Raw genomic sequence first — 13,263 nt, 5'->3', positions numbered from 1 at the left:
ACTGCCACTGCCATCATACCCAGCCTGACTGTCCTCAAGTCCCGGGTGGGGCCGGCAGGGAGCCTCAGCACCTGGCCAAGTCTTTGCTCCAGTCTGCTCCCTCACCACCCTTTCCCCGCCTCCAAGGGCATGCTACATTCTCTGCACACCCTCTCCGCACCAGCCCCACTGCAGCCAGTGTCTATTTACTTGGCCCTCCTCCTCTGCCAGCATCTCCTGGGTGCCAGGGTTGGTACCTGATTCATCCATGTGGCCAGAGCCAGGCCAGATCTGTGAGAGAAGGAGCTCACAGAGGTTTACTGCATGAATGAACAAACCCATCAGCCCCAGAGGCAGCTTAAGGCCTGGATGCCCAAGTTAGACTCAGCTGCCTGACAGGAAAGCCCCCAGCCTCATTCCTGAGGACCCTGGAGGCAAGGTAGGCAGCGGGGAGTGGGCCTCTCTTGCCCTCCTTGAGCATGAGTCCCTAACTCCTGGAGGGAGACGAGATAGGTCATAGAGTAACTTGACTTGTTCTATGAAGAAAAGTTCCTAATAGCCAATTCAAATAGCTATTCCAGGGCACCAACGATTCCACCATTTATTTTACACACCTCATGTGCTCCTAGATTTGGGAGGGCAGGGTAGGGTGGAGCTGCCAGAGAGGCCCAGAGCAGTACTCTTACCCCCAGAGAGGAATCCCCTCCCCTCCCCTCCCCAACATCTGTATGAGGGTTCACTGTCCCTCTGCACTCCCCGGGAAGATAGACACAGCAGGGATGGGCAACCCCGTTTCACAGAGGTGGAAACCGAGGCAAGGTGAGGCCAAAAGAGGTTAAACCACTTGCTTGAGGGCAGGGAAGGGGAGCCAGGTCTCAAGGCAGGTGTTTGGGCTCTGAGTCCATCACCATTTCCATGATGCCAAGCTATTGAGGGCTGGTCCCCACTACACAAGCCAGTCTACACCCAGACTTCAGGAACACACTCCTGGTGAAGGGAGAGCTGCCTGCTCTGCCCCAAACCATGTCCCAAGTCTCGTGGGGACAGTCTCCTGTAGACTGGCTGTTAAAGGAACGTGAACCCCCACCCCTGTGCTCCCACAAGTCGAGAAGCTTCTGCAAGATCTCAGCCAAAGCTCCCCTCGGGGCTAAACACCCTCAGTCCCAGGGCCCAGGCCAGGGCTGGGGGTATGGATGGGTGTGTAACACCTCCCCGCCCAATAGCAGAGGGCCCAGGGAGGCTGTACCCAGGACTGGTGAAACCAGGGTTTCCTGGGCTCCCTCTCACACCCTCCTGAGCGGGCAGGGTCTGAGCTCCAGTCCCCGCAGTATGAGAAAGGGTCCTGGGCCAGCCTTGCCCCTGTATGGCTCTGTGACCTTGGGCAAGTCACTTAGCATATCTCAGTTTTAGCTTCTCATCTGTAAAGTGAGGATGATAATCCCACCTCACAGGGTGACTGGGGAAAATTAAATGAAAACAACAATGCATGTAAGGTACACCCGGAATTGCTAGGTGACTGCGCCGGTTAGGAGATCAGCACTTGTCAGGGCTTCCACCACTGACCAGAGTGGGAAGGGGAACTGAGGAGCAAACACAGCTTTTCAACATGTGTGTGGCCATGACCCTGCGTGTGAGGAGCAGGGGGAGCAGAGCGGGGGTAGTGGCAGGGGAGGCTCCAAGGAGGCGGTGAGGCCTCAGCAGGGCCAAGAAGACAAGAGCTGGGTGGCGAAGAGGAGGAAAGTAGGCCGGGGTTGGGGGCAACTGCTGGAACAGAGACTCTGAGGGAGTTACGAAGAGGCCGGCCCAAACCTAGAATGCTCAATGAGCCAGGAGTGCGGGTACCCATTTACCCAAAACTGAAGCCAAGAACAGGAAAGATGGAAAGGATTCAAGTAGCCAAGAGTGGCCTCCTGGAGGAGGTGGGGGGAGACGAGGACCAGACTTGAAGCCTGGAGCACTTACGAGTGCTGAGCACTGTCCTAGCCACTGGGGAAACATCCGTGAATGCAGCAGGTCAAGTCTCACCTGTGAGGGAGCTTAAGTTCCACGGAGGGAGAAGATGAAAGGTCAGTCAGTGAGGGGAGCTCTGCAGAAAAATAACTTGGGGTAATAAGCTAGAGGGAGGGACAAGAGGACCCTCTGATCCTGTGACCTCCCGCCACGGGGAGGCCGGAGCACGCATGACAGCCCTGGTCAGGCCTCTGGATGGCCCACACTGCCTGCTCCACCCTCCTTTGCTACTGGCATCTGGGGAGGGGGTGCGCTGGCCTGGAGAGGGTGCAGAGGACAGGAGGCTGAGCATCAGGAGAAACTGGGCTCCAGGAAGTACAGCCTTGGTGAGTCACTTTCGGTATAAGCCTCAGTTTCCTCAACTGTCCAGTGGGGTTAATACCTACCTCGCCAGATTCTTGTGAGAATTAAGTGAGATAATGTATAAGCAAGAGCATCATAAAAAGTAAAGACCTGCGTGAATGCGAGGTAATTACCCAATGAGCCTCAGTTTCCTCTCCTGTATAATGGGTATAACAACTGCTGCCCTGCCTTGGAACGGAAGCACTGGCGTCAGTAGACTTGGGATTCAAACTCTGGCTCTGACTCCTACCAGCTATGATACCCTGAAAGTCACTACCCTTGTCTGAGACTCAGCGTCCACCTTAGTTATGATCTAGGATTATTGGGAGGAATCCAAACACTTTATGGACAAGGAGCAAACAGTGCCTGGCACATCTATTAGAGAGCTAGACAGACGCCAATGAGGTGGCAGAGATGTGAGAGCCTGTAGGGGCTCCTTGAGTGGGGAAGTCACCCTACTCACATCCCCAGTCCCAAGGATGCCGCATCTGGGCCCAGAGGGGAGGAGGAGGCCCCAGGTCCCAGGGATACTCAGGATGCCTGGCTCCCTGCCAGGACGCTCTGTGCTGGGACCGTGGGCCTCGGCCTCCTCCTCCCCTCACTAGGTCTGTTTCTCCACTGACACTCAATTAGGGGTTTGGGTTGGATTAGCTGACATCTGAAGTCCTGACAACTTGGGTCTCCTGTGCTCAGCTAGAATCTACTACTGAATTTTTATCCACAAAAGAGCTCCCTAAAGAGACTACAAGCCCCTCCTTGGGCTACTCCAGAGGCCAGGGTTCTCCAGTATCTGGTTTGCATGAAGTAGGGTATGGTCTTGCAAGGTGAGGTCAAGGAAGTAAGACTCTTAGATGCAGTGTTCCTGAGACTCTGGAACTGCAACCAGGACTCTGGAGGTGATTGCTGAGGACCCATCGACCTGCTTTCTCAACCCCCATCTTCTGACACATTAAAAAAAAAAGCTACTGAAATGGGAGGCGTTGCCGTGGCAACACCACCAGCTTGTGGGTTTGTTACCACCAAGGAGTCCTCAAAATAGGCCCTCATCACAATACATGAGCAAGTGTGGGGAGCTAGGCTCTTCTAGGACACTTACCTGGGCCCCAGGCAGGACATGAGCCCATTTTCACAAGGACAAGCTGAGGACGAGAATGAGGAGGAGGTTGAACCCCAGGGTCCCACAGCAGTCGTGGCATGACTGGAATGACATTTCCGCAGCAAGGCTGGAGTGAACCCCAGGGGGCTGTCTCATGCAGCCTTCCTTACTGTATAGATGAGGAGGCTGAGGTCCCAAGAGGACAGGGTCTTGCCCAAGGTCACATGGGAAGTAGATGCAGAGTGAGCTTCCTGGCCACTAAATCTGCCCTAATGGTAAAATGAATTCAAGTTTCCTGCGTCTGTTGATTTGCCCAATGGGTGTGTAGGTTCAGCTTCCTTGGGTCTGCACTGTAACCTGGGCAGATATTCTTGTCATGCATTTGCCCATTTTATAGATGAAGAGACTAAGACTCCCAGCCCCGGGCTCTCAAAATTGCCAGCAGCAGCTCCATACCCAGGAGGCCCCAGAAGTGGTAGAGGCTAAGAAATTCTGAGTGCTCCCAGCTCCTTTCGCAGGAGCTCTCAAATCCACCCCCCACCTTCACCCCAGCAAAGGGCATAGGTGAGCCACCCCAGGCCTGGACACAGCATCCTCTGTGTCCATTGTCTCTGAGCACTCCAGGACCTCAGCTCATGTTGAGAGACCAGAGGCCCTGCAGTCAGACTTTCCCTCCCACCCTAAACTCACGCCTCTATTTATGCTGGTCCCTGTAAATGAATGTTCTTGCCTGCCTTGATAACCCCTGTTCATCTTTCAGTATCCAGATTAAATGTCACCTGTTTCAGGAAGTCTTCCCTGATTCCAGGATGATTTAGCTGCCCTACCCTCACCTTCAGGCCTCCACAGTTCCCTATGCTTTCTTCCCCATCACTGCATGGTCACTGTGCCCTGTCATCCTGTATACATCTCCCTAGGCTCACTTCCTTAAAGGCAGGGACCAGGGCTGATCGACCTGCGTGCAGTACAGAGGCTGACACACAGAGGTGCTCCATCAATAAACCGAAGGGCCCATGCCCAAGTCCCCACTGTGGGGAAGCCTTCTTGGAAGCCCCAGAGCAAGCTCTACTCTCCATAGTGTTGGGGGCCTGCTGCATGTGCCACACGAAGTGAATGACAAGGACTAACATGCGTGTCACAAGTTATTTTACAAAGTACTTTCCATTCACCTAAACCCTCACCTCTCTGAGAGTTTGAGATTTCTGATCCTATTTTCCACTTAGGGGGAGTGAGATTCCCCAGAGGGGAAGTGAGCTGCCCAGCCAGGTCCCTGAGGGAAGCCAGAGCTGGAACCCCAGCTTTCCAGCTTCTAAGCCCTGGGTGCAATGAAGGGGACCATGGTGAGCCAGCCCCACCCACCCACACAGCACTCAGCCCTGGAGCCGGCTCCTCAGGAGACGGTGGTGTCTCCAGGGCAGGGGACGGCAGGTGGGAGGCCCAGCACCCAGCGCAGGTGGGCAGAGAGGAAGCTGGAGGAAGGGTGGAGGAATCGCACTGAAGCAAAAGCAGGGCTTCCTGCCAAGAGGAAGCGGCAGCGCTCAGGAAGGCTGAGGTCCCATTAATGATTCATTTATTCAACAAATATTTACCGAGCACCTACTACACGCCAGGCCCTGTGCTAAATGCTGGGACAAACACTAAGAAAGACAGATAGGGTTCCTGTTCCCCAGGGGCTGACATTCTTCTGGGGAAGACAATCACCTAAACAGATAAGTACATGTGAGAACTTAGGTCAAGAGAAGAGCTATGAAAAATAAAATAAGATGTGGCAACTAAGGGGTGGCTCTCCAGATGGTGTGGTCAGAAAAGGCCTCTGAGAGAAGACTGAATGGTCAGAGGCCAGCCATGCAGAGACCTGGGCAGAGGGCAGCACACGCAAAGGCCCTGAGACAGGACTGAACTGGTGGGAATGCTGGGCAAACAGGAAGACCCCTGGGGAGAGGTGGAGAGGTGGGGAGGGTATAGCTCAGTGGTAGAGTGCATGCTTAGCATGCATAAGGTCATGGGTTCAATCTCCAGTACCTCTACTGAAAAAAAAAAAAATAAAGGAAATGAGCACCTACAGTGGCCAGAGCCCCACACTCAGCCCTTCATGGCCTCACCACATTTCTCTCCTGGCTTAAGGTGGCCAGTCACAGACTGGGAGATGGATCTGGGTTTCAACCTTGGCTTTGACAACCCTAGTCCAGGCCCTTCTCTCTGGGGCCCAGTGTCCCATCTGTAACATGAGGGCTGGGCCAGATCCAGCGCTAACAGAGAGCTATGATTTTACGACTCATTTTACGACTCAAGTCGTTGCTGTTGAATTCAGGGCTGGGAGGGGATTGGGGCAGGGCAGGATTTCCTCATTGGCCACTGAGTCACCCAGCCTGCTAGTAAAATATTACTCTTGGGCCTTCCTTTTCCAGCCCAGAAGAACCCTCAGTAGCACAGAGAGCCCGAAAATGGCACTTGAGCAGTTGGGGAAATGGTGTGGGGAGGGGAAAGTACAAAGAATTGGGGGTGATGGGAACATGAGAGCAATGTTCTCGTCCTATGATTTAGGATGGGTTAGGTCCCTGTCAAGGCTCAGTACCAGAGTTACCCCTACCCTCAACAATCCAGCCTCTTAGTTTCAACCCCTACCAAGCTCCTGATTGCATCCTCCCAGTGATGGGGAGCTCCATCCCCATCCACACCAAGCTTGCTGTGGTTCTCAACAGCTGTTTAGAAAGGATTCCTCCATTACATCAAATCTGCCCCCTATAATCCCACCCTCGTCTCCGGCCTTGCTCTTTGGAGCTACACAGAACAAATCAGCTCAGAATGTTACTGGGGCTGCCACCATTTCATGCTGGGTCCTGTGGTGAACCCTGGGGATACAGGCAGCTGTCAGAGGGCTCTGACCTGAAAAGCCTCACATCAAAGGGCAAAGGCAGGGAGGCAAACAAGACTAACTCTGCACCCTCCACCCCTGGCACAGGTAAATCCTTCAGAGATTAGAAAATTCCAATGCAGACTCCTGTCCCCTCCAGCCTTTTCCCACAGAGAGCCTTTTCTTTCGGCCAAGAAACCAGACACCAAGGTAGCTGTTTCAGTCTCACCCATCATAGGACTTCCCTTCACAGAAACCATGGTCTCTCCTTGAATATCACCACTGACAGGATGTTCACCACCTCACAACAGTGGAACCTTATTGGCAGAGGCAAACCAGGTCACTGGGGAGTGTCTTCAAAGACCAAGGATGTAGAAAGCAGGTCCTATGGAGATGCCAGATAACACAGGACTTGCCTCAGCACCCTCCCTACCCGACCCAGTCTTTCACCAAAGTGGAAGCCAGAGAGATAAAGTGACTGGTTTGCATTTCATACCAGCACTTGCTACATACCACAATGGAATTGTCTGCAGCCAGTTTAAAAAAAGTTTCAAGACCTGATAACAACATGGGGAAATCCTTATATGATAGTAAGTGACTTGGTAAAAATCATTCACTAGAAGTCCTCCTGAATCACAAACTCTAGGTCAAAAACATAGGAGTCAGGGTCACCTGCTCCTAGAAGACATAGCTCACAGCCTGTGGACAGCAGAGGTGAGGGAAGGGGATCTCCAGGAAGGACCACCGCAAAGAGCATCCTTATCCCATTCCCTGGAGACAAAAGCCTTTTAAAAGCATGAATATGGGTAAGTCCCTTCCTTCCCCAGTTATGGCCATTCAATGACACAGTGAACAGACAAGCATTTTTTTTTTAATGGAGGTACTGGGGATTGAACCCAGGACCTCGTGCGTGCTAGGCATGTGCTCTACCTCTGAGCCATAATGCACCCCCACCTTCTGACAAGCACTCTTAAGTGAGAAAAGGGGCTGTCAGAGGCTGTCAGGCCAGGTGCATAGGGCAGCTCAGGCTGCTTGTCCCCATGATGGTGACAGCAGCTCAGTACCTCTCCAAGGGCAAGAAGCAGCATCCAGATCAAGAAGGGCAGATAATCACGCCAAGAGTCACACAGGGAACAATGCCAATGCCCCGGACACAGTTAATGTGATACAGCTCCAGGGTGGTTATCCAGCAGGCACTAGAATATTGTAAGTTGAAGGGGAGTAACAGAAGAAAATCCTCATAATTGAACATTAACAGGGAGAAAATAGGACTCAGAACTGTATCTACATCATGCCCTAAACTTTATCTAAATAATGAGCACAAATAAAATGATACAGAAACAGATGAACACTACCAGGAAGCTATCTTTGGATAGTCAATTTACCAGCAAAATTTGTATTTTGTTTCCTGATTTTCTATATTTTCCCAAAATTCCAATAATTCTTATGTTTTATTTTTATAATGAAGGTGGGTGGGGTAGGCTACTGTTAGTTACTAAAGAAAAACCCTAAGTAGGAGAGGTTCAGCAAACAGAGTAAAGATTTAGGTGAAGCTCAGGAGGATTCAAGCAAGACACACACACAGACCAGGACAGCTGTGAGGATGTCTCAGGTTCTCCTAGATTTGTATTTAATCTCCTGGCCAAAGCACTTGTCAAGGAAACCTTGGGTAGGTCATGCCTCTTGCCACCTCAGTTTCTGCAAGTATAGGTAAGAAGTGGGAGGTGTGGAAGGGATGCTCTTCCTCCTGTGGGAAAAGCTCTAGAGTTTGATCTCAGCTCCGCCCCTGATTCGTGGAGGGCCTCAGTGGCACACTGGTGGAACATGGGCACAGGCCACACTAGGGGGTAACTAGGGTGCTGCTAAGGGGGCTCCTGAGCCTGGGTGGAAGGATGGGTGGGGAGCTTAGGACAGTGTAGGCACACCTGTCTCAGCCAGGCATGTTCCCTGTCTGGAGGCTATTTCAGAGTATTGCAAAACCCTTGCCACTCATTCAACACCTCAGAATTTGATCCACCAGGTGAGGAGAGAGGAGAGAGAACTGCCAGGGGCCAGGAACAATGCTGGGGGCTGGAGAGGAGTTCTCAACTATCACCTCACAAGCTTGAGGAAGAGAGGTGATGTAACAGAGGTTCCCCCAGATTGATGAGTGCCAGAGTGGAGAATGCATCCAGCTCACATTTGACTAACGTGCCAGGCTGCCTGGATCAAACCAGGTAACCATCATCCCAGACCCTAGATGAGCTGAGGGGGAAGAATGGGAGTGGGAGGAGTGAGAGGGTGGCAAGCTGACCCAAACGAAAAGAGGTTGGGACCTCAGCCCGCATAGCGGCCTGTCCGCCAGCGATGTAACCTCATTACACCAACACACGCCTCCCTGCCTGCCTTAGAGCCCTTCATCACATCCTTTCCTGAAAACCCTCCTGCAGCTGCATCACCTCTAGAAGCAGCCCGCAAGGCCCTGAAGAGCCTGGGTGCCGACAGCTCCAATCCCAGACACTCAGCCCTCACAGGACAGCACGGCTCTTCCGTCAGAATTCTCCCTCCGGGCAGCCGGGCCTGATGCTCACCTCTCAGGACCCCGGAGTAGGCAGCTATGAGGGTCTTCATGGCGAAGCCGGTGCAGGTCGAGGCCCCGCAGGAAGCCGCCTGACCCCGCGCCCCTGGCCCATGCCCCGGCCGCCGGGGCCAGGGCTTCGCGCCGAGCACGGGAGCGCAGGGACGGCGACAGCAGGGGGAGCGGGGCGCGGGCGGCCCGACGGACCCCGAGCAGCAGCCACCAAAGAGAAGCCTTGGCTACGGCCACCGCCACTGCGCTGGCCCCTTGGAGCGCGGCACTTTGTAACCTCACAAGGGGGGGCGGGGCCGACGCGGCAGGGGCGGGGCCGGCCGTTCCAACCGCGGCCGCACCACCTCGGTGGGGGCGGGGGAGCGCGGGGCTCCGCTCCGCAGGTCTCGGTTCCGCGCGGGGCGGGTGGGCGACGCCGGGGCGCCTGCTCCGCGCGGGTGGGCGGCGAGCGGAAAGAAGTTCTCCTTTCAAGGGGCGGCCGGGTTATGCTTGCAGCTCCGTCCGCCCGCCCCTCGCCGCTCCCCTGCGGAGGTTGGTGCGGCCCGCCGTGAGGAACGTGGGCCGGGAGGCCGGGCACGTGCAGGCCAGGAGGAGGCGGGCGGGGTTTGTGTTTTCCTTTTGGCAGGGCCTCGCCTTGGGTACAGTTGCTGAGGTCCCCTATCTGGTTGGTGGTTGTATCGAGATTAGTTAGGTAGGGATGGACTCCTGAACCCCGCCGGGCTGCCTCTACATTTCCGCCTGTTTCTCTAGAAACCTCACAGAGCATCTATACACTGCTGAGTGCTTGGGACCCAGCCTAGTCAGCCCAGGCCCTGTCCTGGGGATGCTTACGTTGTTGGTGAGAGACAATCACAGATGCTGGCAGCAGTGCAGGGACAAGAGAGAAGCTTCTGGCTATAGACCCAAGGAGAGAGGTTCCTGCTTTGGGCTGGGGGCTCTGTGCACTTCCCAGAGAGGTTAGTGCGCTGCGGCGCTAGAATCAGGTAGATTCAGCCCAGTTCAGGCCCTCCCTTTCTTGAATCTCAGTTTCCGTATCTGTACAGAGGGAAGAACAGCACATATTTTGTGAGGTGCTTTGAGAACTAAATGAGGTAAAGCATTAAAAAAAAAAAAAAAGCCTAGCATAGTGCCAGGCACGTAGAAAGTATTTCAAAATTATTTTCATTGCCCTCTGATGAGTAGTTTTGTAGATGAAGGTTTGGGGGGCAAAGCAGAGGCCAGACATAAAGTCTTAGAAAAGGCGGCATGTTTGGGATAGGGTTAGGGCACCTTGAGTGGCTGGAGCCCTGGCAGCTGTGGAGAGTGAGGCAGGGGCTAGATTTGATGAAGCCCTCTTGAGACATCAGGGTAGGGGTGGGGCTATGGGGCCTAGCTTGTAGTAGGGAAATGATGATGGTCACATACGTTTTTCAGAATCCTCCAGCGGTAGTGTGCAGAGAGGCTGGAAGCCAGGGGGCCTTAAAGAGGCTGCGGGAGGGACCCAGGTGAGAGAGAATGATCCCTGAGCTAAGGTGGTGGTGGAAGGGTAGAGGGAAGGCCTGGTCTGAGAAAATTGCAGGTAAGGTGGTGGAATGACTTATTGGATGTGGAGGGTGAGGGAAGGGGTAGGGGCAGCATACATGTCAGTGAAAAGATGGATCCTTTGGGACATCTTGAGCAAGCTAGGTTCACGTGAGTTCACGGCATAAGAGGCAGGAGAGTCTCTGCTGTTGAGGTCTTTACCATCTCTTCTTGGGAGGGGGGTGTCAGAAGTCACAGTGCCGGGGCAGCAGGTGACAAATGCCACAGATAGAACCTAGAAATACTGCCATTTGTTCAAGCCACTCAAGGCCACAGGAGTAAACCTCCTTAAGAAAAAGTCGAACCCTGAGGCATGAGTTGACCAAGAGTAAAAAGCGTTCCAGGTAGAGAGGGACCAGCATGTGGTTAGGCTCTGATGCTGAAAAGAGCTTGGTGCCTTTCAGGAAACTGAGGGAAAGCTAGCAGCTTCCAGGTTTGTCAGGGCCGTGGGGGTCTGGTATGTGCAAAATCTGGGACATTGGGACAGGTGTGCTGTATTTCTGGGGAAAGAGCAATGCAGCAAGGGGAATGCTGAAGATGCCATAAATTCTTCAATCCTCTCCCCAGAGGTGTTTTGGGTCCCCTTGGAGGTGAGACTTCTGCTGGCCTGGAAGGACTCCAGGTCAGTGTGTAGCTTGTTCCTGCTCCAGAAAGGTCTCCTGGGTGAGGCTAGAACATATGGCCCAGCCACTCTCCTCATAGTATGATCTAAGGGGCAGAGCTTGGGCTGGGAGGCAAGAGGCCTACATTCTGGCCTTTCCTGTCCCGCTGACTTGCAGCGTGTCCTTGGGCAAGTCACCATCCCCTAATAGATTTCAGCTTCTGCATCATAAAATGGAGGTGACAGTTTCTATCTTGTTGACTGCACTTATTTGAGGATCAAATGAAATCACAACATGTGAAAGGATGTCACCACTATGCTAGGAAAATAAAATATCATTCTCTGCGATGGCAGGACTTTGGATCAAGATCAAGTCCCCTTTGAAACATTCAGATCCCAAGTTCATCTACTTCAGCACATTTTTCCTGTGCACCTTCCTGGGCCAAGCTCTCTTTGGAACCCAGAGAGTAATCAGACATAGTCCTTGTCTTCAAGGAGCCCTGATGAAGAGACAGTGTCCCAAAGCCAATGGTTGCAGCAAGACAGCCAGGCTGTGGTACAAGGAAATGTGGAAGGCTGTGCTGAGTTCAGTCTTTCCCTTTGTGCTGTCACTGTCTGCAGTGTCTGCCTCTCTGCTGGGCCAAGAGCCTTCCCAGGAAGGTCAGGAACCTCATCACTCTGTGCCCCAGTGTAGGCCTGGCTTGGATTTGTGACTCAGTCAATGATGGACTGACCAGAGAATGAGTAAAATGGGGTCACGGACAAAGTGCTGTGGGAGCAGCAAAGAGGGAGTGGTAATTGAGAAGTTCAGGAGGAGATATGTTGCTGCTGGACCTGAGATGATGAGTACGATTCTGCCCAACAAAGAGGAAGGAGAAGGCCCTCAGGCAGAGGCTGCAGCCTGGGCAGAGGCCTGGCGATGGGAACCATGCACACCCTGATGTGGTTGGAAGAGGGATGCAGGCAGGGGAAGAGTAGGAGATGAGGCTGGAGAGGTTGACTGGACCGGATCTGAGGGAGCCTTGTAATCCTACAAAACGCTTGGGCTTCATTCTGTGGAGCCAGACCAAAGGAGGGGTGTGAGCAGAGCACTTTGACTAGATTGGAGGGTTAGAAAGATTGGGTAGGTGGGTAGGTGGGTGGTGTAGGGGCTTGGGATGGGACAATAAAACCTGATCCCAGCTTGGGCCCTTCACAACACAGGAACATTCATCAAGGATGCAGAGGCAAGTCTGAGGGCTGGGAGGAGCATTCTCTTGCTTCTGGGCCACCTCACAAGGTGACAGCTTCCTCCCGTTGGCCCCCACCTGCCATGCCCATGGCTCCTACTTAAGCAGCTTGAGCCAGGTTGGCTTAGATGGAAAACCAGACTCAGCGTTAGCATAGCCCAGGGAGGATGTTTCTTGGCAGCTTTCTGTGTCCAGGGACTGTTCTCTCCTTCGCAGGGTGAGCGTGTGGGGGGCTCCTACCAGGCACTGACTTCTTCTGGCCCCTCTCCACACACCCCAGCATCCCTACCTTCCCATCCTAATGGCCTGCCCTGCTCTTCCTGCCCAGTGTGTCAGCAGGATGGCTCCAGGACCTGAGTCATCTTTCCTTCATTGCCTCTCAACCCAGCCCACAGTGCTTGGGCCAAACCCCAGAAGGAGAGGCCAAGTCAAGCCACCAAGCCAGTGACCAGGGTGGGCTCCCCTGGGTGCCCACCAACACAACCCTAGTGACTGAAGGGTGACATGTCTCACGGCCCCCTTCAGTCACCAGGGTTGTTCAGCCCTTAGGAATTATGGGTGCTGCTTTGTGGTTTGTGAGGGGTTGGTACTGGCATCTCTAAGGCCCCTAACAGTGATGGCAGCCTCAGCCCCTCCATTGCACAGAGGAGGAGGTGAGTGTCCAGTCTGCAAGGCAGAGAGGAGATCTACCCTAAGAGAGGCATAGGGTGAAAAGCAGAAACAAACATTTACAAGCGCTCTGTTCCATGCAGGCCTGGCCTGTGTGACTCACCGAGTCCTCACAGCCACCCTGCCAGGAGTGATTATCACCCTGCTTTGCAAGTGAGGTGCAGGGAGGTAAAGGAACTGCAAGGGGACAACATAGTGAGTAAGTAGCAAAGCTGGGATTTACACCCAACTCTTCCTGAGCCTCAAGCTCGTGTGCTTTCCCTGCTTCACCCCTAACACTGGAGCTGCTTGACGAAATGAACTTCCCATCCTTTTCCTCCTTTCAGCTTTCTCCATAACCTGTGAGGTTGTTCC

At 53.6% G+C, this 13,263-nt stretch overlaps 1 protein-coding gene across 1 annotated transcript in view; it reads right to left on the bottom strand.

Annotated features, from left to right (window-relative positions):
• The window catches only part of DGAT2 (diacylglycerol O-acyltransferase 2), a 29,084-nt gene extending 19,998 nt beyond the window's left edge, over positions 1–9,086 (bottom strand). The window contains exon 1 of the mRNA XM_010989763.3: positions 8,852–9,086. Coding sequence (XP_010988065.1) covers positions 8,852–8,891 — 40 coding nt within the window. The 5' untranslated portion in view covers positions 8,892–9,086. The remainder of the gene's footprint in view (positions 1–8,851) is intronic.
• Between the last annotated feature and the right edge of the window lie 4,177 nt (positions 9,087–13,263).

The sequence above is a fragment of the Camelus dromedarius genome, chromosome 12 (assembly GCF_036321535.1).
Source record: "Camelus dromedarius isolate mCamDro1 chromosome 12, mCamDro1.pat, whole genome shotgun sequence".
Lineage (NCBI taxonomy): Eukaryota > Metazoa > Chordata > Mammalia > Artiodactyla > Camelidae > Camelus > Camelus dromedarius.
This window is presented reverse-complemented; position numbering and strand designations above follow the sequence as displayed.